The sequence below is a fragment of the Somniosus microcephalus genome, chromosome 1 (genome assembly GCF_052327205.1).
Source record: "Somniosus microcephalus isolate GS21.2 chromosome 1, FLI_Smic_1.0, whole genome shotgun sequence".
In the NCBI taxonomy this organism is placed as follows: Eukaryota; Metazoa; Chordata; class Chondrichthyes; order Squaliformes; family Somniosidae; genus Somniosus; species Somniosus microcephalus.
This window is the reverse complement of record NC_140987.1, coordinates 349,638,272-349,661,915: the sequence shown is the minus strand read 5'-3', so window position 1 is coordinate 349,661,915 and position 23,644 is coordinate 349,638,272. Positions and strand designations below refer to the sequence as shown.

Genomic DNA, 23,644 nt, shown 5'->3' with positions numbered 1-23,644 from the left:
TGGCCTCCTCCTCCTCCTATCTTCTATGTATCTATGTATCTTTCTAATGCTACATCCTGGTGCCCATCCGCCTGCCAATGAACTCAAATACCTGATTGTCATACAGTGAAGCCATAACATGTGTATACTAGGTATTCAATAGGATTAGAATCTATACCACTCATACAATGACAACTCAGAGGCACAACATGGGGATCATGAAAGAAGCGACAATTCTCGAACACTACAAATGCGTACATTCTGAAGGTCTTTCATGAGTGAAAGTACTTGCCCAGTACTCAATAGGGATTTACTCTATTTTCTTTAGCACAGGACAGGATGCTTCAAAATAAAGATCTATATTAAAAAAATAAAAACCGTCAGGCAGCCCCAAGCCCATTCTCACCATTCGCCATGTACCCCAACTGTGGAACAAGCTGCTCATCCATGCAATTTTCCCGACCAGGCACGAGCCGTTGATATCGTGTTGGGTGGGGGTTTCCATCCACATCAACTAGAAATGGGGGAGGCATGAGATGAGGCGCCTGCTGGGTCTGTTCATCCAGGACATAATTGTTGGAATCACGGATAAGAGGACGGTAATCAGTGTGAAAAAACATTTGGTCTGGAATCTATTGCAGGGGGGGAAAAACGTTTACAATTGATTTCAGGTAAAGGCAACATAAGCCAATACTCGATCAGGCTTTAATTCTAAGTTACCTTTGCATATGTCACCATTTTTTATTTGAAAAAGTTCGCAGTTTTATTCTACTCTTTCCTTTTCTATTTTCCATGCCTTCCTTCCCTGAAGGCAGAGATGCCTTGCTAGAGTACAGTCCAGTGGCCACCTGTCACACAGCAACAGCTCAGAGCAAGAACCACTTCACCCAAATGGGCATTCTCATGCATGAATTTAATCTGTGAGTGCCAGCAAGATATTGGATCGTGGGGTTCACCACAGTCAAACCTGATCATGTACTCACTTCACATACACAGTCACACTTCCAATAGGGAACAATGGATAGTGATTAGGAACAGAAATCCTGATTCTCTCCCTAATCCAGGGGCACCGGGACCAACTATTGACGTCCCAGGTTATGCTCAGCTGCGATCAGCTAGCAACATAGCCCGAGAGCTCCCTTGGCTGTTTGGTTCGGATACTATCTTAACCAATAAAACCATCAGGGAGCGCTGCTCTGCTGTTACACCATCTGAAGTGTTTAATACAGCGTGTTAAACCGGAAAGAGGGAGAGAAATTGATCTTTTCCAATCATGAGTGTCATCATAATCATTTAAAATGTTTGTCCTAATTTCTCAAAGCCAGTTCCACAATGAAGCAGTTTTTAAAAAACCTATACACTTTTACCAGTGTTCGAACACAAGAATTCCAATTAAGTTTTGCAGTGCCAATTCTTCCTCCCCCATACATGATATTTAACACTCCTTTCTAAAGGAATATTTACACTTTACATTTTACTCTTAATAGCTTTACATATACTAAAAGTCATTACAATATTTTCACTTCCCTTTAATAATTTTCATTCTATTCCCTTTAGGTTTTCTCCTTGCACACTTCCTGACCACCAGGCAGAGTAGTAGGCACAGGCAGGTAGTGCAGGAGTCCCGTGACCAACCCCCTCTCAAACAGATATACCACTTTGGATACTGTTGGGGGGATGGCTTAGCAGGGGAAAGCAGCAGCAGCCAACTTCCTGGCACCATGGGTGGTTCTGCTGCACAGGACGGGAGGAAAAAGAGGGGTAGAGCTATAGTAATAGGGGATTCTATTGTAAGGGGAATAGATAGGCGTTTCTGCGGCCGCAAACGAGACTCCAGGATGGTGTGTTGCCTCCCTGGTGCAAGGGTCAAGAATGTCTCAGAGCGGCTGCAGAACATTCTGGAAGGGGAGGGTGAACAGCCAGCTGTCGTGGTGCATATAGGTACCAACGATATAGGTAAAAAATGGGATGAGGTCCTAAAAGCTGAATATAGGGAGTTAGGAGGTAAATTTAAAAATAGGACCTCAAAGGTAGTAATCTCAGGATTGCTACCAGTGCCACATGCTAGTCAGAGTAGAAATAGAAGGATATTTCAGATGAATACGTGGCTAGAGGAATGGTGCAAGGGGGAGGGATTCAAATTCCTGGGACATTGGAACCGGTTCTGGGGGAGGTGGGACCAGTACGAACCAGACGGTTTGCACCTGGGCAGGGCCGGGACCGATGTCCTAGGGGGAGTGTTTGCTAGTGCTCTGGGGGAGGGTTTAAACTAAAATGGCAGGGGGTTGGGAACCTGAGCAGGGAGACAGAGGAAAGGGAAACAAGGATAAAAGCAAAAGACAGGAAGGAGAAAAACAAAAGTGGCAGTCAGAGAAATAAACGGTTTAAATCAAACATGGCCACAGTAAATAATAATTCTAAAAGGTCTAAGAGCGTTAAAAAATACAAGCCTGAAGGCTTTGTCTCTTAATGCGAGGAGCATTCATAATAAAGTGGATGAATTAGCTGCGCAAATAGAGGTAAACGAATATGATATGATTGGGATTATGGAAACATGGCTCCAGGGTGGCCAAGGCTGGGAACTCAACATCCAGGGGTATTCAATATTCAGGAAAGATAGGGAAAAAGGGAAGAGGTGGGGTAGCATTGCTGGTTAAAAAGAGAGGATTAACACAATTGTAAGGAAGGATATTAGCTCTGATGATGTGGAATCTGTATGGGTAGAACTGAGAAATACCAAGGGGTAGAAAATGTTAGTGGGAGTGGTATATAGACCTCCAAACAGTAATGCGGAGATTGGGGATGGCATTAAAAGGGAAATTAGAGACACGTGCAATAAGGGCACAGCAGTTATCATGGGTGACTTTAATCTACATATAGATTGGGCTAACCAAATTAGTAACAATACTGTGGAGGAGGAATTCCTGGAGTGTATACGGGATGGTTTACTGGACCAATATGTCGAGGAACCAACTGGAGATCAGGCCATCTTAGACTGGGTATTATGTAATGTGAAAGGATTAATTAGCAATCTTGTTGTACGAGGCCCCTTGGGTTGGAGCGATCATAATATGATAGAATTCTTCATTAAGATGGAGTGTGAAGTAGTTGACTCAGAGACTAGGGTCCTGAATTTAAATAAAAGGAAACTACGATGGTATGAGGCACGAGTTGGGTAGGATTGATTGGGGAATGTCACTCAAAAGGTTGACGGTGGATAGGCAATGGCAAACATTCAAAGACGGCATGGATGAACTACAGAATTTGTTCATCCCAGTTTGGCATAAAAATAAAACAAAAAAGGTGACTCAACCGTGGCTAACAAGGGAAATTAGGGATAGCATAAGATCCAAGGAGAGGACATATAAATTGGCCAGAAAAAGCAGTAAACCTGAGGATTGGGAGCAGTTTAGGATTCAACAAAGGAGGACAAAGGGATTAATTAAGAGGGGGGAAAATAGAGTACGAGAGTAAGCTTGCAGGGAACATAAAAACTGACTGTAAAAGCTTTTATAGATATGTGTGAAGAGAAAAAGATTGGTGAAGTCAAGCGTAGGTCCCTTGCAGTCAGAATCAGGGGAATTTATAATAGGGAACAAGTGGCAGACCAATTAAGTCAACATGGATTTACAAAAGGTAAATCGTGCTTGACTAATCTACTGGAATTTTTTTTGAGGATGTAACTGGTAAAATAGATAAGGGAGAACCAGTGGAGGTGGTGTATTTGGACTTTCAAAAGGCTTTCGATAATGTCCCGCTAAGAGATTAGCGTGTAAAGTTAAGGCACATGGGATTGGGGGCAATGTATTGACTTGGATAGAGAACTGATTGGCAGACAGAAAGTAAAGAGTTGGAATAAACGGGTCTTTTTCCGAGTGGCAAGCAGTGACTAGTGGGGTACCGCAGGGATCGGTGTTAGGACCCCAGCTATTCACAATATATATTAATGATCTAGACGAGGGAACTAGATGTAATATCTCCAAATTTGCAGATGACACAAAGCTGGGTGGGCGTGTGAGGAGGATGCCGAGAAACTCCAGTATGATTTGGACAGGTTGGGTGATTGGGCAGAAGCATGGCAGATGCAATATAATGTGGATAAATCTGAGGTTATCCACTTTGGTGTCAAAAACAGGAAGGCAGATTATCTGAATGGCAATAGATTGGGAGAAGGGGAAGTGCAACGCGACCTGGGTGTCCTTGTGCACCAGTCGCTGAAGGTAAACATGCAGGTGCAGCAGGCGGTTAAGGCGGCAAATGGTATGTTGGCCTTCATAGCGAGAGGGTTTGAGTACAGGAACAAGGATGTCTTGCTGCAGTTGTACAGGGCCTTGGTGAGACCACACCTTGAGTATTGTGTGCAGTTTTGGTCGCCTTATCTGAGGAAGGATGTTCTTGCCATGGAGGGAGTGCAGCTAAGATTCACCAGGCTGATACCTGGGATGGCAGGAATGACATATGAGGAGAGATTGGGTCGATTGGGCTTATACTCGCTGGAGGTTAGAAGAATGACAGGGGATCTCATTGAAACTTATAAAATTCTAACAGGACTAGACAGACTAGATGCAGGAAGGCTGTTCCCAATGGTCGGGGAGTCCAGAACCAGGGGTCACAGTCTAAGGATAAGGGGCAAGCCATTTAGGACAGAGATGAGGAGGAATTTCTTCACCCAGAGGGGTGAACCTGTGGAATTCTCTACCACAGAAGGCAGTAGAGGCCAATTCATTAAATATATTCAAGAAGGAGTTGGATATATTTCTTAAGGCTAAAGGGATCAAGGGATATGGAGAGAAGGCAGGAACGGGGTACTGAATTTGGATGATCAGCCATGATCTCATTGAATGGCGGAGCAGGCTCGAGGGGCCGAATGGCCTACTCCTGCTCCTATCTTCTATGTTTCTATGTACACGGTTTAGTTTTTGAACCTACTTTCCCAAGCTAACTTTCCATGCTGTACTCTTTAGTTCCATCATCCCACATCAAGTTGTTACTACTCTAGAATGAACTCTAGCAATAGTACCAACCATCTTTCCTAGTGAACTGATCACCAGCGATGGAAGTACATTCAACATAATGTACATACATGAAATAATCAATCCCTTCAGGGCACTTAATTATTCAGATCCTTGATCAAAACCCACACAGGTCAATTGTTTTTGCAAAACTTCCGACTCTAACCCCAGTCTGCTCCTTTGGCAACCAGCAAGGTATTTAACTGAGTAATGGCCAGCCTCTTTATGGGCTGCTTTTTCATCTTGCTTCCACCTCCAGGAAGAACAAAGGTGTTAAGTAAAAGGTTTAACATTAACATTAGGTAAGAGTTAGAGTAGTTAAATATTTAGATTTAAAAAGCAAACAAGGACAAAGAGATAAAATGAGAAAGAACAGTTGGACAAGGGCACAATGGTGCATTTAAATGGGGAGAAATTCAGTATCGCCACGTTTGGGGCGTAATACTCGAGCGGGCGCGAAATTTAGTGCCCGGCGCAAATTATCACCACCTACTGCTAAATTGACCTGCTTCGCCCCAGGAGGTGCTTGGAGCGCTAAAGCAGGCGCTGCACGACTGTCTTAAGGCGCTAAGCCAGAAAAGCGAGGCGCTACCACCGAGGTCGGGCGCAGCGCAGATGCGGCCAGTTAGCGATTGCACGCAAACACACCGGCACCGGTCAGCTCTAAAAAGGGGAGGTTCGATCTTGGATTGCAGCCACACCCTGCGCATCGGTGCCCTGATTCTCGGCCTGGACAGACCTGCTGCCACATTTTAATGCCTAGGACCATGGAGGGGGCCAGGGAGCTAGCGCAGCGGTTCAGTGAGGGGGCCTTGCAGGTTCTGGTTGGTGCGGTGGGGCACAGGCGATCTATCCGGTTTCTGGACAGTGGCAGGAGGCCGCTGCCCAATGACTATCGCAAAGCTTGAAGGCAGGTGGCTCACAGAGTGACCTCCAGCAGCATGGTGCCTAGGACCCCTGTGCAATGCAGGAAGAAGTTCAACGACCTCACTCGGGTCGTCAGGGCGAGTACCCTTTTCAGTATCCTCTTCATCCCTGCATGTCCAACTCACTTTATTGCCAAAGGGTCCTGAAAGCCCCAATGCCCAGCCCTCATCCAACACCTATGGGCCTTTCATGAAACTCACACGCACATTCAGCACTTTACACACTAAGGACTATTCGACCATGGGAGGTAGTGCAGCCAAGATCAGGGCTTCACACTGTACTCAGAGCCCGTCCTTTCTCTTGCAGGGCAAGCTGGCCCATAACAGGAGGCAGCAGCAACGGACCGGTGGAGGCCGGCCTCACCTTCAAGCCCTCACCGATCTGGAGCAGAGAGTCCAGCGGATTATGGCAGGCCAGATGATTGGCCCCGTCGTCACTGGAGATGCCGACCCCATTCTGGACAGCAATGGTAAGGTGATCACCTTTTTGACCCCTCTCCTTCCACTTGTGCCTCACACCAGCATCCTTTGCCACTATCGAACCAATACAGTGCATTGCAGCACTCATGCCTCCCTCGCTGCCGCCCTGTCCTCACGCTAAAGCCACTCTTGTACCTCCCTGCTTTCAGATGCTGATTCGCCAGATGAGGAGGCGGGCCCTCAAGCTGCCACTGTGAGTGACTCTGAAGGCGAGGAGGTAGAGGAAGCCGGACCATCAGTGCCACCCTCAGCCGAGGCAGCCCATGGCCATAATGGGGGCACGTCTTCCCTGGAAGGGAGCAGGGGGGAATGGTCTGAGGGTGAAGCTCCGGGGCCCAGCGGGCTGCAGCAACGCAGGGGGTGGGTAGGGAAGCTCGGCGGCCTTCTCCCCGGAGGGAGAGTCTGGCCTCGAGTCCGGCTACAGTGAGCACAGAAGAGGTGCGGCTCCTCGCTGAAATGAGCGCCCAGGCAGAGCACAAGCACACTGAGCTCATGGCTGCAGTGGCAAGGATGCCCGAATCCACTGAGTCACTGGTAAGGAGTGTCCAGGACTTCGGCGCAGCACAGGCGGCTTCCACGCAAGTGCTTAGTGGTGCAATGCAGTCAGTGGCTGGTCTGATGCAGACACCGATTGAGGCCACACAAGCACTGACTGCTGCCACCCTCGCTGGATCGGGCACGAATCGCCGGGCCCCTCGCCGCGCCGCAGCAGGCCAGCAGTCTGTGCTTCGGCAGATTGCTCCGCATGCTGCAGTGCTGCCCCGTGGGAGTGCCAGTGTGTCGTCCGACCAGGGAGTTTCTGTCCTCTGTCAGGATGGCAGCATTCCTGCTGCCAACACTGTCACTTCTCCACTGCAGCTGCCACCACCTGTAGGACAGACTGCTGCCGCCCATGCAGAGTTGGAGCAGTCAGCAGCTGGGCCCTCCAAGCCCAGAGCTGGTCCAGGCCATCTGCCGACTCAGTTTCTGACACTCAGCAGCCTTCCCCCAGCCTTGCTGCAGCCACTGGGGTCCCATTGCGGAGGAGCTGCAGAGTAGGAAGGGGCGAATCTCGCAAGCGAAGCAGATCACCCTCGAAGGGCAAAAAGGAGGTGTGGCAAAATGCTGTTAAATTTTTTATTGAAGGCCGAGGATCGTGGTCATTTTTTGGTTACTCTTTTGTTCATTGTCTCCAGGTTATGAGAGCTAGTTATGTGTCTGACTGCATTTTTTGGGGTTTCTCTCTATTACTTTGTCATGCGGGAAGGGCACACAGTTTGTTAAATAAAGTGTCTTTATTCAGAATGTGCATGTTTGCTCTTTGAACTATTTGTTGCCTTGACCGGCTTAGGGGTTGCAGAACGGTTCCATTCATGTTCTTTCAATGGCAGAAGCCATTCCCTCAGAGGGGGCCTAGAACCGACTTGCAATAAGCCGCTGACAGACGGCCCTTGCACTTTGTGCCTCCCTCCCGTCTTGGTGCTCCTCCTCCGCTGGTGCTCCAATGTCTGGTGGCAGTGGCTGAGTCCTGAGGATTGCCAGGTTATGCAGCATGCAGCACACTCAACGAAATGGGAGACTCGCTCAGGTGAGTACTGAAGGGCTCCCCCGGAATAGTCCAGACAGCGGAACCGTTGCTTGAGCACGCCGATTGTGTGCTCAATGATGTTCCTGGTCGCTTGATGGCTCTCATTGTATTGTTCTTCAGCAGGGGTGCTGGGCGCACGGAGCGGGGTCATCAGCCAGGTGCACAGAGGATAGCCCTTGTCCCCCAAGAAGCCAGCCTCATGGGTGAGCCGGGGCTTCGAAAAGGTCTGCCACAGAAGTCTGGCGCAGGATGAAGGCTTCGTGGCTGCTGCCTGAAAAGCGGGCAATGACAGCGAGTATCAGCTGTCTGTGGTCACACACCAACTGGACGTTCAACGAATGGAACCCCTTCCGGTTGCGGCAATCCTCGGCATTCCCTTGCGGCGCCCGCAAAGCCACATGCGTGCAGTCAATGGTGCCCTGGACCATGGGGAAGCCCGCTATTCTTGCAAATCCCACTGCGCGCTCTTGCTGCTTGTCCAGGGTCATGGGGAAGGAAATGTACTGACGCCTCCTTTTAAAGAGGGCATTCGTGACTTGACGGATGCAGCAATGCACCGCGAACTGGGAGATATTGGCAATGTCCCCAGTAGCGGATTGGAAGGATCCGGTGGCATAGAAGTTGAGAGCCACCGTCACCTTCACTGCCACCAACAGAGACGTCCTGCTCCTCAGTTGAGGCTGCAGATCTGGCTGAAGCAGGTGGCAGAGCTCAGTGACCACCTCTCTGCTGAATCGCAGCCTCCGAAAACACTGCTCCTCAGACATGTTGAGTTATGAGAACTGTTGGCGGAAAACCCTGGGATGGTAAGGTCTCGTGTGCCGACGCCTGTTGGCCCTCCTCCGTCTGGCCATGATTGGCACTCTCTCTCGGCGTCTCTGTGCCCTCTCAATGTAATGGAGAAGCCCGACGTTTCCACCCATTGCAGCCCCCATAGTATGTGGCCACTCAAGGTTATGCCAGTGAAAAAGCAAACCAACTACAAAGTTCTGGTCAGAAGCCAAAAGTACCTCAGCGAGTGCTGACTCAATGCAGAAAGCTCTCTCCCTTTGTCTCTCTGCAAATCTCTCTCTCTCTCACAGAAGGAGTGGTCCAAAAATGGCTACCACAAAGAAGTCAGGAAGAGCCCCCTTTAAATAGCACCCTCCCAGCCCCACAGCGACTGGGAACCATTCCAGTCAACCAGTCGCTGGGAGCGCCAGGCGGAAAGGAGGGGGGCGCCACTGAATTTCTGGTTCGGGGCGCCCCAAGGGCGTTGCACCATGAAATGACGTCAGGAGCTGCGCGCGCAGCTGAGCGGGTGTTGCGGTTTTGCGCTGCCGCTAAATGTCCACTCAATTTCGCGAGAGGCACAGGTCTCGCCGCGCCCGGGCGCTAGCCGCCTCGCGCTCCACTTATCACCCTCTTAAGGCGCTAACGGGTGGCGCAAACAACTGAATTTCTCCCCCAAAGTGTTTTAAGTTTCATGCAAAATAGTTTTGCAAGCTTATTTTTCAAGCTTAAGGTTAAAATGTGATAAAGATATAGTTATTCCTGACAGTGAAGCAGGCTGATTACTGTAATATTAGCATTTGTTCCAGCATGAGCTGACAAACCAGCAAGCCCCAGAGACGTATTTCCTTGGACCAGCCAATCTATGGGTTCAAGTAATTAAATGTTATTTCCAGAATGCATGCACTCACCAACTTACCTTTTCATATGGTTTACTGCAGCCAAATCCAAAGATCAGTAAATGTCCATGAGAGTCAGTGCATGCAAAATGCTGTCCATCTGCAGAGAATTTACAATCAAACACAGCACCATGACCCTGACCTTCAATCTGTAGAAAATAAATAAAATCTCTTTTGGTTACACTGATGGATTAAACAATGCTTTGCATCTTAAATACCCACCAAAGGCCTGACAACCCCAGACCATCTACTAACATTAGTAAAATAGTGCAAATTAGATATAGAGGAAACAAGTAGTAATATTGTAAAATAAGCATTAAAAATTAAAACAAAAGTTCCAGTGAACTGGATAGTAGAATGGATGAAACACTGGCTTTTCAACGCCAACTAAAATTGATGGAATTAAGTTTTCTCTGTCTGTTGGCTGTAAGGATCCTATTATGAAATGAGTTTTACTAGACAATCTCAATTCATCATTGAAATAAAGTATGTACAGAATGGCATGTCTAGAGATATTTAGACCCAGCTGAAGTTTCACTCGTAGACTGGAGAAAATGCTTACCATGTTGAAAAAGTTCCGGAGTTTGGTACCTTTTGAAAGGTCCCAGATGAATATGTTGCCATCATGCCCTGCAGACAACATAATCCTCGAGTCAAATGGATGAGCTTCCAGAACAAAAACTTCATCATCATGACCCTACAGAAAAATTACAGAACACACCTGTAATGAAATCTGTTTGTCTTGCCTGTATTCGTTTTGCACTCATGTATATTACCCTCCACCACACGGTGTATAGTTTCACTTCCTCTTTCCTGACTAACCTGGAAGGTTCCAGGTCTTGGCTCTTGGCTCCGCCCCTGACTTCTCTTACTTAAAGATCTCAGGATTTGTATGACTCATTCCTGTGAGCCAGTCGGTGTGTTGAGATGTTAGCTCTGATCTTAGTGATTAAAAGCCAACTTGTTAAAGTCTATAACTTCTAGTTTTGTGGTTATTGAAGGCACATCAGTTTTAATCACTAAAGAATACTAGGATGGATCGACTCCTAAAACCAGAGCGTCTGGACTTGGATACACATTCTGCTGAAGCATCAAATCAATTTGGACACTGGCTCAAATGCTTCGAACTCTTCGCGAGGGCCTCATCCGCTAGCGAGGTAGATAAACTGAGTCTACTGACTACTCGCGTTAGTCATCGGATTTATTCGTTCATCCGGGACGCCACCTCTTACACGGAGGCCATCACTATCCTGAAGGCCCAATACCAGAGGCCAGTAAACGAAGTGTATGCCAGACATCTGCTGGCTACACGCAGGCAGCGACCTGAGGAATCAATGGACGATTTCTTACAGGGCCTAAAGGACTTGGTCTGGGACTGTAACTGCAAGGCCGTGACGGCCAACGTGTACTCTGACGAATTGGTCCGCGATTCCTTCATCACGGGCCTCAAATCGAATTATATCCGGCAGAGACTGCTGGAGAAGGAGGTCCTGGACTTAAAAAAAGGCAGTGGCCACTGCGCGATCGCTGGACGTGGCCCAGAAAAACTCTGACTCTTATTCTTCCGGCCATGCGGCCCTCACCGCCTCGTGCGCGCCGAGCGGGCCGCCATCTTGGAATCAGCCATCTTCCCCATCCAGGTCTCAGACCAGCTCTACGCCGCCGGAGTCCCCACACAGAAGTTCACCCAGGAGTCCTACTACAGCAGCAATGTCTCGAGGCCCGAAATGCTACTTCTGCGGCCAGGCCAAGCACCCCAGACAACGATGCCCAGCGAAGGACGCTACATGCTTCAAATGTAAGAAAAAGGGGCATTTTAGCAAAGTCTGCAGGGGTAATCCGATTTCCAACTCCGTCACCGCCTCGTGCGTGCCGTGCGGGCCGCCATCTTGGGATCCGCCATCTTTTCCCGACTCAACGGCCGCCCAGGGCCCAACAGTGGCTTCGATCACGGTGGATCAATCCAGGCCACACCCGCTGACAAAATCCATGATGGACATACAGGTAAACGGGAATTTAACGAAATGTTTAATTGACTGTGGGAGTACCGAGAGTTTTATCCACCCTAGCCTGGTACGGTGGCACTCATTAACGGTAACCCCTACACGGAGCAGAATTGCTATGGCTGCTAAGCCCCACACTTCGGACATTTTCGGCTACTGTGTGGTAACACTGACTGTAAAAGGCACGGACTACAAGGATTTTAAACTCCTCGTGATGCCAGAACTCTGTGTTAATGTAATCTTGGGCCTGGACTTCCAGTGCCACCACGAAAGTGTCACGCTAGCATATGGCGGGTCCCAGCCGCCACTCACAGTCTGTGGCCTATCAACCTTAAAAATCAGCCCGCCCTCTTTATTCGCTAATCTCGCTCCGAACTGTAGGCCCATAGCGACCAAAAGTAGACGGTACAGTCTGGAAGACAGACACTTTATCAAGGCGGAAGTGGACAGACTCCTGCGGGAAGGCATTATTGAATGCAGTACCAGTCCGTGGCGTGCCCAAGTAGTCATAGTTAAAAATAGCGAAAAGAAACGGATGGTAATTGACTACAGCCAGATTGTTAATATTTATACCCAGCTGGACGCCTACCCTTTACCCCGCATATCAGAAATGGTCAACCAGATTGCGCAATACCGAGTCTTCTTGACTATTGACCTCAAATCCGCGTATCACCAGCTCCCCATTAGAACGGAGGACCGCCCATACACTGCCTTCGAGGCGAACGGGCGCCTCTACCATTTTCTCAGAGTGCCCTTCGGGGTAACAAATGGGGTCTCAGTCTTCCAACGCGAGATGGACCGCATGGTTGACGAGAATAAACTACAAGCTACCTACCCCTATCTGGACAATGTCACTATCTGCGGGCACAACCAGCAAGACCACGATCTAAATCTTGCGAGATTTTTAAAAACTGCCCTAAAGCTGAATCTAACCTACAACGAAGACAAATGTGTCTTCAACACAACCCGTCTCTGTATCCTCGGCTGTGTGGTGGAAGATGGGGTAATTGGACCGGACCCTGACCGATTACGCCCCCTAAAGGAACTGCCCCTGCCACACAATCCCAAAGCTTTAAAAAGGTGCCTGGGATTTTTTTCGTATTATGCCCAATGGGTGCCCAATTACTCTGATAAGGCCCGACCCCTCATTAAATCGACGTCCTTCCCACTATCAGCTGAAGCTCGGGAGGTTTTCACCAGTATCAAACAGGACATTGAAAGGGCTGCACTGTGTGCAGTGGACGAAAGCATTCCCTTTCAAGTCGAAAGCGATGCGTCAGACTTTGCCTTAGCTGCGACCCTCAATCAGGCTGGGAGACCTGTGGCCTTCTTCTCCCGAACCCTTCAGGGACCTGAAATCAGGCACTCTTCTGTCAAGAAGGAGGCACAGGCTATAGTGGAGGCAGTGCGGCACTGGAGACACTACCTAGCCGGCAAACGTTTCACCCTACTCACCGACCAGCGGTCGGTGGCTTTCATGTTTAATAACAAAGGGGGAAAATCAAGAATGACAAAATACTCAGGTGGAGGATCGAACTATTCACGTTCGACTATGATGTTATGTACAGGCCGGGAGCCCTTAATGAACCCCCAGACGCCCTATCGCGGGGAATGTGTGCCAGCATTCATATGGACAAATTACAGGGTCTCCACAACGACTTCTGTCACCCAGGAGTCACCCGACTATACCATTTTATAAAGTCCCGCAATCTGCCCCACTCCATCGAGGAGGTCAGGGCAATGACCAGAGCCTGCCGCATCTGTGCGGAATGCAAGCCTCGTTTCTACAGGCCTGACCGTGCACACCTTATCAAAGCCACACGGCCATTCGAGCGCCTAAGTCTGGACTTCAAGGGACCCCTTCCCTCTGCCGACCGTAACATATACTTCCTCAATATCATTGATGAATATTCCCGCTTCCCCTTCGCCATTCCCTGCCCAGTGCCACGGTCATCAAGTGTCTCTATAATCTATTCTGCATGTTTGGCATGCCGAACTACATACACAGCGATAGGGGGACGTCATTTATGAGTGACGAACTGCGCCAGTTCTTGCTCTCAAAGGGGATAGCCACTAGCAGAACCACTAGCTACAACCCCCGGGGTAATGGGCAAGTGGAAAGGGAGAATGCTACTGTTTGGAAGGCTGTCACGTTAGCCTTAAAGTCAAAAGGCCTTCCGACCTCCCGCTGGCAGGAAGTCCTCCCAGACGTGCTCCACTCCATAAGGTCTCTGTTATGTACTGCCACTAACGCTACCCCTCACGAAAAGATGTTCGTTTTCCCCCGGAAATCCACCTCGGGCATATCTCTACCCGCGTGGCTGACGTCTCCGGGGACAGTACTATTGCGGAAGCACGTGAGGGGCCATAAAACGGACCCCCTTGTGGAAAAGGTACATCTCCTCCATGCAAACCCTTAGTACGCCTATATCGAATACTCTGACGGGCGAGGACACTGTTTCCATAAAAGACCTCGCTCCCTCGGGGAGCGGAGAGAACGATGAGAGACTACCCGAGGAAGACCTACACCAAAAAGAGACAGGATGCCCAGAGGTATCAATACCCAACTTTAACCTGGAGGACACTGCAGATAACCTGGAAGACACTGCGGAGGCCCGGACAGCGGAGGAACCAGAATCCACTCCCCTAGAGGCACCCCAACCGGCTTTGCGCCGATCACTGAGAACCGCAAAACCTCCTGACAGACTCATTTATACCAACTTTTAAGAAACATCACCCCGATGGACTAAATCTAAAGAAGGGGTGAATGTAATGAAATCTGTTTGTCTTGCCTGTATTCGTTTTGCACTCATGTATATTACCCTCCCCCACACTGTGTATAGTTTCACTTCCTCTTTCCTGACTAACCTGGAAGGTTCCAGGTCTTGGCTCTTGGCTCCGCCCCTGACTTCTCTTACTTAAAGATCTCAGGATTTGTATGACTCATTCCTGTGAGCCAGTCAGTGTGTTGAGATGTTAGCTCTGATCTTAGTGATTAAAAGCCAACTTGTTAAAGTCTATAACTTCTAGTTTTGTGGTTATTGAAGGCACATCAACACCCACATTCAAACATCATGATTTTTATAAATCATCTGATTTACAACATTTACAGCCAGAACCATGACTCATGCACATCGGCCAATGATTGTTATTTTACTGTCACCCAGAATTTTCAGCCTTGAATTTACTGTTGGCAGACAAATCACGCACTATCCTGCCCGTTTTATTTTTCCCTCAGTCAATCTGGACATTGGAGTTTCTGATGTAACACTCAATCTGCCCTCAGCACTGGAGAGGGGATACCATAGCAGAACCAGTAGATGTCAAGAATACCTCTCCTGCCTCCAAGACTTATGACTAACATGATCTCCATTTAATTCACAGTATTTATTTAGTTTACTTACCAAAAGGATATGAAGCAGCTGGCCAGTGTAGGAGTTCCACACTTTCAAATGAAAATTATTCACTGCTGTGATGACTGTGCTGTCACAGCGATCCCACGCTACCATGGTTACTTTCAACTTACTGACTTTGTCTTCGACAGGAATTGGATTGTTCCTACCATAAAGAAAAACAAAAATTAGACACATACCACCAGGCTTTTTCTCATAGCATTTGTGCTAATATAGCAGGGATTAAAATGATTAGAGAATTAAGACAATTTCATATTTTCTGTTATTGATATATATTTTAATTAAAACCTCCTCAGGGCTACAGAATTCAATGAATAGAAATTTTGGAATAAAATATACAATCTTTTGATGTGAACATTCACTTACGGAACTGGCTAAATGTGCAGAATGATATTACTTGTATTAAAGTAATTAATCTATTAAGATTTGATCATGTTTGAAGCTTCACAAGTAAAGACATGCCTTATACATGAACTTGTTCAATTATGTCAACTGTTTCGCAAGGTATGGAGGTGAAAAAAAGAACCACTGGGCCGGATTTTCTGATCGGAGGCTTCCTGCGTGCGAATGCCTCCGATCGGAAAAAATTTACGAACTTACCTGCTGGCTCCGTAGGTCCCGAGACTTGCGATCCTGGGCCTCTGCTCTACGAAATGCACAGGGGTCCAGGTATCCCAGGGGCGTATGCGGTTCGCAAGCATCCCTGGGGTCACGTGGGCCTTGGGGAACCAATCAAAGAAGGGACCCCCCCCCCCTCCGACAGGTCTCTACACACAAATCTGTCAAGAGTATGAATGGGGATCACTTAAACAGTTAAACATTAAATAATTTTTTTTCAAATCACATTTAAAATTAGTTAAAATTACATTAAATTAAATATTTTAAACAAGTATTTAATTTTTTGAAAATAATTAAAGTTTTTACGGGGCTAAAAAATAAACTTACCTTTTTTAAAAGTATTTTTAAATTATAAATGAGTGAAAAAATTGTTTTTTTAAACTCGTGTGCTGGTAAAAGCAGGCATTACACCTGTTTTTACCAGGTGTAAGATTTTTAAAGGTTTTCAGGGGGCGGAAGTTGTGCAGAAAGCAGAACTCTCTGCCTGCGGAGGCCCTTTTCCTGGGCAGGTGGATGATGCACTTTGCATGCCTAGACCCGGCACTTGCGAGGCCCCTACAGGCGCTTACACACCTTGTATGCACCCGTGGGGGGGGGGGGGGGTCGGAAAATCCGGCCCAATATGTAATAAACTAATGAAGAAGAAATTTACATTCATATAGCATCTTTCACATCCTCAGGACATCCCAAAGTGCTTTACAGCCAATGAACATAGTCATACTTGTTTTGTAGGCTAACACAGCAGCTTTCTTGTACACAAAGTTCCCAAAAAAACAAATCTATTTTTTTTTGGTGGTGTTGGTTGAGGGTTAAATGTTGGCAAGAAATCAAGGAAAACTCCCTGCTCTTCTTCAAATAGTGCCATGGGATCGTTTACATCCACCCGAGGCGCTGCAGCTTAACGTCTCATCCAAAACCCATCACCACTGAGAAGACAGTACTCCTCTGTACTGCACTGCTGTGTAAGGCTATATTACTTGCTCAAATCCTTGAGTGGAACATGAACCCATGATCTTCTGATTCATAAGGAGAGAGTGCTACTACTAAGCAAAGGCATGCTTCAAGGGTGATCCAAAAGGTAATTAAAGCAAATTTGTCAATAACTTACAAAATAACAAAGGAACAATAATCTAAACATACATATACCTCCACGTTTTCAAACCAAAAGCTCTGAGTCATAGTCATACGGCACAGGAGGTGGCCATTTGGCCCATCGAGTTAGTGCCTGCTCTTTAGAGCAATCCAGTCAGTCCCATTCCTCCGTTCTATCCCCGCAGCCCTGCAAGTTTATTTCCCTCAAGTGTCTATCCAGTCTCCGCTTAAAAACATTGAATGTCTCCGCTTCCACCACTTCTGTCAGCAGGGAATTCCAGGGCCTCACCACTCGCTGCATAAAAAAGATTTTCTTCACGTCCCCCCTGTATCGCTTGCCCAAAACCTTAAATCTGTGTCCCCTAGTCCTTGTACCATCAACTAGTGGGAACAGCCTTTCCCCATCTAGCCTATCCAAACCCGTCATAATCTTGTACACCTCTATGAAAACAAATCCAGCTTCTCCAACCTGTCCTTGTAGCCAAGATTCCCCCATCCCAGAACTATTCTGGTAAATCTCCTCTGCACCCTCTCAAGGGCCTTCACAGCCTTCCTAAAGTGTGATGACCAGAACGGGACACAATACTCCAGTTGTGGCCTAATCAGCACTTTATAAAGGTTCAGCATAACTTCTCTACTTTTGTACTCAATACCTCTATTTATGAAGCCCAAGATCCCATATGCTTTGCTAACCACTCTCTCAATATGTCCTACCACCTTCAGGGACCTATGCACATTAACTCTCAGGTCCCTCTGTCCCTGCACACTCTTTAAAACTGTGCCATTAAGTGTATATTGCCTCTCCCTGTTCCTTCTGTCAAAATGCATCACCTCACACTTCGTTATTAAATTCCACCTGCCACTTGTCTGCCCATTCTGCTAGCCTTTCTATGTCCCGATTGGTATTATCCTCACTGTTTGCCACACCCCCAAGTTTGGTGTCATCGGCAAATTTAGAATTTCTACACTGTATTCCAATATCCAGGTGATTTATATATATCAAAAAAAGCAGTTGCCCCAGCATTGACCCTTGGGGAACACCACTGTCTACCATCCTCCAGTCTGAAAAACAGCCATTTACCACAACTCGCTGTTTGCTGTCCTTAAGCCAATTCCTTATCCAAGCTGCCACTGACCCACCTATTCCATGAGTCTTAATTTTGTTAACCAGCCTTCTATGCGGTACTTTGCCAAACACCTTCCGATAATCCATGTAGACAACATCCATTGCATTCCCTTCAATCATCTCTGTTACTTCATCAAAAAATTCAATTTGATTAGTCAAATACAATCTGCCTTTTACAAATCCATGTTGGCTCTCCTGAATTAGCTTAAACCTCTCCAAGCGCCCGTTAATTTTTTCCTTGATTATTGTTTCTAAAACTTTACCCACCACTGATGTTAAACTGACCGGCCTGTAGTTACTAGGATTGTCCTTACACCCTTTCTTGAACAATGGTGTCACATTTGCCACTTTCCAATCCTCAGGCACCTCCCCCGCATCTAGGGAACATTGGAAATTTATGGCAAGCCCTTCTGCCATCTCCTCCCCCAATTCCCTTAGCAACCTGGGACGCAAGCCATCTGGACCAGGCGACTTGTCCACTCTAAGCATACCCAGCCTTTCATTGGGAGCTTCACACCGTGTTAATTCTAGAGATCTATTGGAACAACACTAAAAACCGGTATGACACACCAATCTTGAAACTGTTTGGAAACACAAGCTGTAGAAAAAAAATTAACTGGGCTTGTTAATCTTATTGAGGGAACAAGTAAAATGAAAATGGTAGGGAGAACAATTTCTCAATCAACCACACTCCCAACTGGAAGAGAGATTTCCCCACTGACAAGGGAAACCAGTGTACAAAGTAAAGTGGCAAGCAACTATTCAGATGAACTGGAGAGATCTCCAATACAAATTTGTCTCCTGCTTCCTGGCGCAGGATTAAAAATAAATCAGCAATAAATGCTGGCCTTGCCCACAACGCACATATCCCAACAATTAATAAAACACCAACATCTTGATTCCTAACTTGGCATTAATGGATAATGCAAAGCTAATATGATGGCTGTGACGGAACTGAAAAAATTCTTTAAGACCAAACAATCAAACTGCAAGTATATCTATTTCTGTATTCTGTAACAAAATAGGTCCATATTTGCTGTTATTGTACAGGAAACATGTTATAAATACCAGAATAAGGTTGAAAATACTTGAATCAGTTTACTAAAGTTACATCAGCTTATGTATTTGCTTTAAATGTTGCGAGAACTGATCTATATTCACAATGTTCAAATTACACTTTTGTCACACAACTTCTACAACTTTTTAATGTCTAAAATAGATAACCATATGGAAGTGTGCTTTATGTTTTTTGTGGGGGGGTAAATATGAATATCTGTGTACCTTTTTTGGTACAAAATGCTCCAATAGATAATGCTGTAATAACTTACCCTGGTAATTTCATAAACATATCCAGAACTATACTCTTCCATTCTTGGTGTTGGTACTGCCAGATTCTAGCTGTCCCATCTCGGCTACCACTAACAAATCTTAAACTAGCCAGGGTTGGGGAAGATGAAGAAAAATGTTTTAAATATTTGTGAAACAGTTAATCTATTACAGACACCAGGATATTAAAAAGGACAAGGACAGCAAGTTTAAATTTAATGCATATTAGAAAAAAAGTGTTATAAAAGAATGTAAGAAATTTTAAAGTAGCTATAATTTTGATTTTAAAAAAATTAAAAAGCATCCAGCACAAAATAAGCACCCCACCACCACCAAGGCATAAATTTACCTGTGGCTATTGTTGCAGAACTGAATAGCGATCACTTTATCCTAAAGGAGATTGAGGGGAACAAAAAGATTCAGGTCTTTTCCACAATTCAATTCAGTTGACGAAAATTGTAATGACTAATGCTCAGTTCCAAGCTAAAACTAAAGGTGTAGTACACCATGAGATGAGACATTTTCCCTAAACTATTCAAAAAGTGCAGCATTTCCAGCTTTATTACCGGTTACGCAATGCTGCATTCATTCCAATGTCAGTCTTAGTCCAGGGTAGCCAAATATGCCAAACCAAATTAGAGATAGTTGCATATTTATTGCTGCCAATAATAGCAGACAAACGTTTTAACGCATTTGTATGACAGTCTCCGGTTTATTTAAAAATAAATGGGTAAGGGCCTCTGATGAAATAGCAGACAAGGCCACAAGACTGCAAAAAACACTTGTCCACTGATATGGCCAACAGTAATCGCTACTCCACTGTGCCTTTTAATTCTCAAGTTTCTTCCTTTTAATGTAGGTTGTATGAACCAAATTCAAAAAATAGGGTAAACATCTTTACTAGTGTGCATTTCTACTGCATGGCTTCCAGAACCGACAATAACAGCACACATTTCATTCATCAGTCAAATGATATGATTGCTGTGTGCCCAAGACAGATGTTCCTTTATTATTTAGTGGCACGTAGCAATGTCATTGTTTTCATATTTCTGAGGTGTTTTACTTACAGGTGTATATGAGAAAATGGCAGTGAACTCAAAATAAAACAAAAGCAGTAACACCACATTAAGATTAAAATATCTGGGGAATTTATGTAATACCTTTTCCCTGAAGTAATGAGTGCGACATCACAAAAATGAGAAACCATTTTGGAACACTAAGGCTGTGTTTACACTACAATTGTGTGAAGACTTCACAATGATGCTAAAATTGTATTGTAAATCCAGAATCAATCTCCAACCTGATACAGAACAGAGTACTGCAAGATTCCTTGGAGAAGGGATTCTCACTTCACTTCAAAGGTCAGGTAATTTACCAACTCTGGATTTATACTAAGACACAACTTTGCTGCTTGACAACAATGCTGCAGTTGCAGTGTAAATGCAGCTTAAATAACCTAATGTAAGGAGTTGAATTGAGGTGCATAACTTAAGAAACAGATCCTCCTCCCAAGTGCACGTGAATACATACACACAAACGCGCTGTTAATTCAGCTCCCTCACAATCAATCTCAATCACTTCTTTAAATTATTCCCGAATTATCTTTAAAAAAGGTTAGATCATTTTGATGGGTTGTACATTTTTATTTAAAAAAGGGGGGGGGGCATAGAGTGAGAAGATTCCCTCTTTAAACAAGTCACCTTAGTAAAGCAAAACAAATTTGAATCATGATGTATAAGAATTACATGTACAAACTGTGACCTCAATGTTCGGCATCTTACCGTATGAGACGCCAGTTCAGAAATTTTCTCTGGTGAACCAGAACCCAAGTAATAAACCCTAATCACATGGTCTGTGCTGCCAGTTGCTATGAACATTCCACCTATAATTGCAATTAAAAAGATTTTAACAAAGCACAATTGATCTGAACAATCAAGGAGATTCTCATTCCCATTTTAACCTTGTAATAAACTTGGTATAAATGTTCACCATCTGCCTTCATTTTTTTTTTTTTTTTTAAAAACCTTCAATTATTCCAATTCCTAGCTGCTCTGACCACTCTCACTAAAAAGTCAAAACACAAGCTGCCTATACTTAAGTCATCGTTGTTTCTTGGACCACATAGCCAGTCAATGCCACTCCCGATTTGGTCATTGAAAGGTCCTTCCCCCCTCCTTCCTTTGGCCCAGTGTGTGGCGTCCCCTCAGTGCTATACTAAACAGCCCAGCTGAGATAGGCAGCTTGCCAAATGAAATCCAGGAGGATTGGAATTTGAACTCAGACCTCTCTGCACATAAAGGTCACAGCATGGCACTAGGCAATCATGTTGCAAAGATTTATTTGCATTCCCTTTCAAGGCTTATATTAGGTAGAACATTCAAAGAAAGGTGCTCAGATAAAACAAACTTAAAATAGCAATGCAGTCAAAACCTACAGTTGGCTCTATCCTCACAAATAATTATGGGTCTCTGCAATCAAAAAATGAGTGATTCAGTAGCCAGATTAATTTTCTTTTGGCTCAGAAAGGCAAAGTTAAATACAGCTAGTTAGCATAATTGTAGTTATTCATTCCTCAAAGGGTAGGTGGAGGATGGGAAATGAGGAAGAATTGCAGGGGGGGGGGGGGGGGTTACTCCAAAACAGTTCTCTTTCTCTGTGAAACTAGAAGAAAAACTTACCAGAACTAAAAGAACAGCAAGAAATTTGACTTCCTGGCCTGGATCTATCTGTAAATTTCACTGGGTGTTCACTGTATACGAAACAAAGTCACAGAATTACCAAATTAAATTCACATTACTAAGCATACATGTAGAATTACCAAATTAAATTCACATTACTAAGCATACATGTAGAATTACCAAATTAAATTCACATTACTAAGCATACATGTAGAATTACCAAATTAAATTCACATTACTATGCATACATGTAGAATTACCAAATTAAATTCACATTACTAAGCATACATGTACTCATTTTTAATGTGGAAGCAAGTCATCCTCGGTTCCGAGGGACTGCCTAAGAAGGATGAACAGTCCTTTAGATGCAACATTAAACCGAAGGCCAGTCTGCCTTTTATTGGTGGATATAAGAGTCATGGCTATTTGATGAAGAGCAGCTAGTTCCCCCAGTTTCCTGGCCATTTGGGATTTCAGCAAAATGGCCATGACATTGTGTCTTCGTAACAGTAACTGCAAATGACAATTAACTGGATGTGAAGCTGAGGGTGTGATATGCTGCAAGTCCAGTTTTTAATGCCATACATGAGCCATGATCCAGTAGTTTGCAGCAATACGAAATTAGATAGTCAACGGGATGCCTTCACATCTGAATGTGGAAGACATGGCAATGAAAGTTTATGTTTATCATTCACTGTACTGCTCTGCAATCGAAACCTAATGAAAATTTGTTTTTGTGACAACAAAGAAGTCACCATTTCTGGCAGTAGCATGTCCTTTCAAGAAGTAGCTTTTACAGTAGAGTCTGCCAAGAACCTGGTTGTCAAGCAACTGATCCAATGAATTGATTTCTCTCCTTCCTAAATTCTGATTAGTGTTAAAGGTGAGCTCTGCTGTTTGACCTTTACTGCAGTAATAATTAGAAACATGGCTATTGGTTTAGGCAATAGTGCCTGATACCAGTTGTACGGCTGCCTACAGTATTTATCAGCTTTAGTGTAGGAAACCAGAAACAACTGTTTGAACATGTCTTGGTATTGTTGCAGTATATGCAGAGGAGCCAGAATACTCAGAAGCTGGGAAAATTAAGCCATTTGATTTAAGGGCAGTTCTCCTCCAGAACAAGCTTGATGGCTACAGACGTGATCAGTTTTCCCATCCCCACCATTCATCATCTAAGGAGAGAGGGAGAAATTGAAGAGAGCTCCTTTTTAATACTTAAAATATTAAGTTCCCATTACTGCCAGTGCATATCTAGAAATAATATTGAGATTACCCATTACCTTATGAGTGGATGTAGTAAATTAATTCCAGGCACAGGGGCTGAGGAACATCTCTCAAACATAGTAAAGCCAGCATCTACAAGCCAACAAGGTTGAACCACTAGAGCTACCAATAGGAACTTATACACTGGTAGCTTCACCTGATAGACCTACTTAATTAAGTAATTTAAGTTATATTCACAAATGTGCAGCAGTGATAACATGAAATAAAAACTGTATAAATAAAAATGGTCAGACCTTTTTAATAATAATCGTATATAAATTACTAAATAGCAAAAGTTGCAAGTAAAAGCCAACAGATTCATCATGTCCGCAAAGCAGCAGCAGATATATTTCTCAAGAAACCTACTTAAATTTTATGGTCTCTGTATTCCATTGCCAAAAGCAGATGGTCCCATCAGCCCCTGTGGATGTCAAGTATCGCGTTGTTCCTCTGGTCCCTGGGCAAAACTGGAATACAGAAAATGGAAT

At 45.1% G+C, this 23,644-nt stretch overlaps 1 protein-coding gene across 3 annotated transcripts in view; it reads right to left on the bottom strand.

Moving 5' to 3' along the window:
- Positions 1-23,644, bottom strand: part of brwd3 (bromodomain and WD repeat domain containing 3) — a 140,614-nt gene that overhangs the window by 103,781 nt on the left and 13,189 nt on the right. For all 3 annotated transcript variants that reach the window (XM_085995363.1, XM_085995372.1, XM_085995382.1), the window contains exons 9-17: positions 23,523-23,623; positions 21,891-21,961; positions 20,994-21,094; positions 19,562-19,602; positions 19,215-19,319; positions 15,042-15,195; positions 10,197-10,331; positions 9,655-9,783; positions 386-611 (exon numbers count right to left, since the gene is read on the bottom strand). In XM_085995363.1, coding sequence (XP_085851489.1) covers positions 386-611; positions 9,655-9,783; positions 10,197-10,331; positions 15,042-15,195; positions 19,215-19,319; positions 19,562-19,602; positions 20,994-21,094; positions 21,891-21,961; positions 23,523-23,623 — 1,063 coding nt within the window. The remainder of the gene's footprint in view (positions 1-385; positions 612-9,654; positions 9,784-10,196; positions 10,332-15,041; positions 15,196-19,214; positions 19,320-19,561; positions 19,603-20,993; positions 21,095-21,890; positions 21,962-23,522; positions 23,624-23,644) is intronic.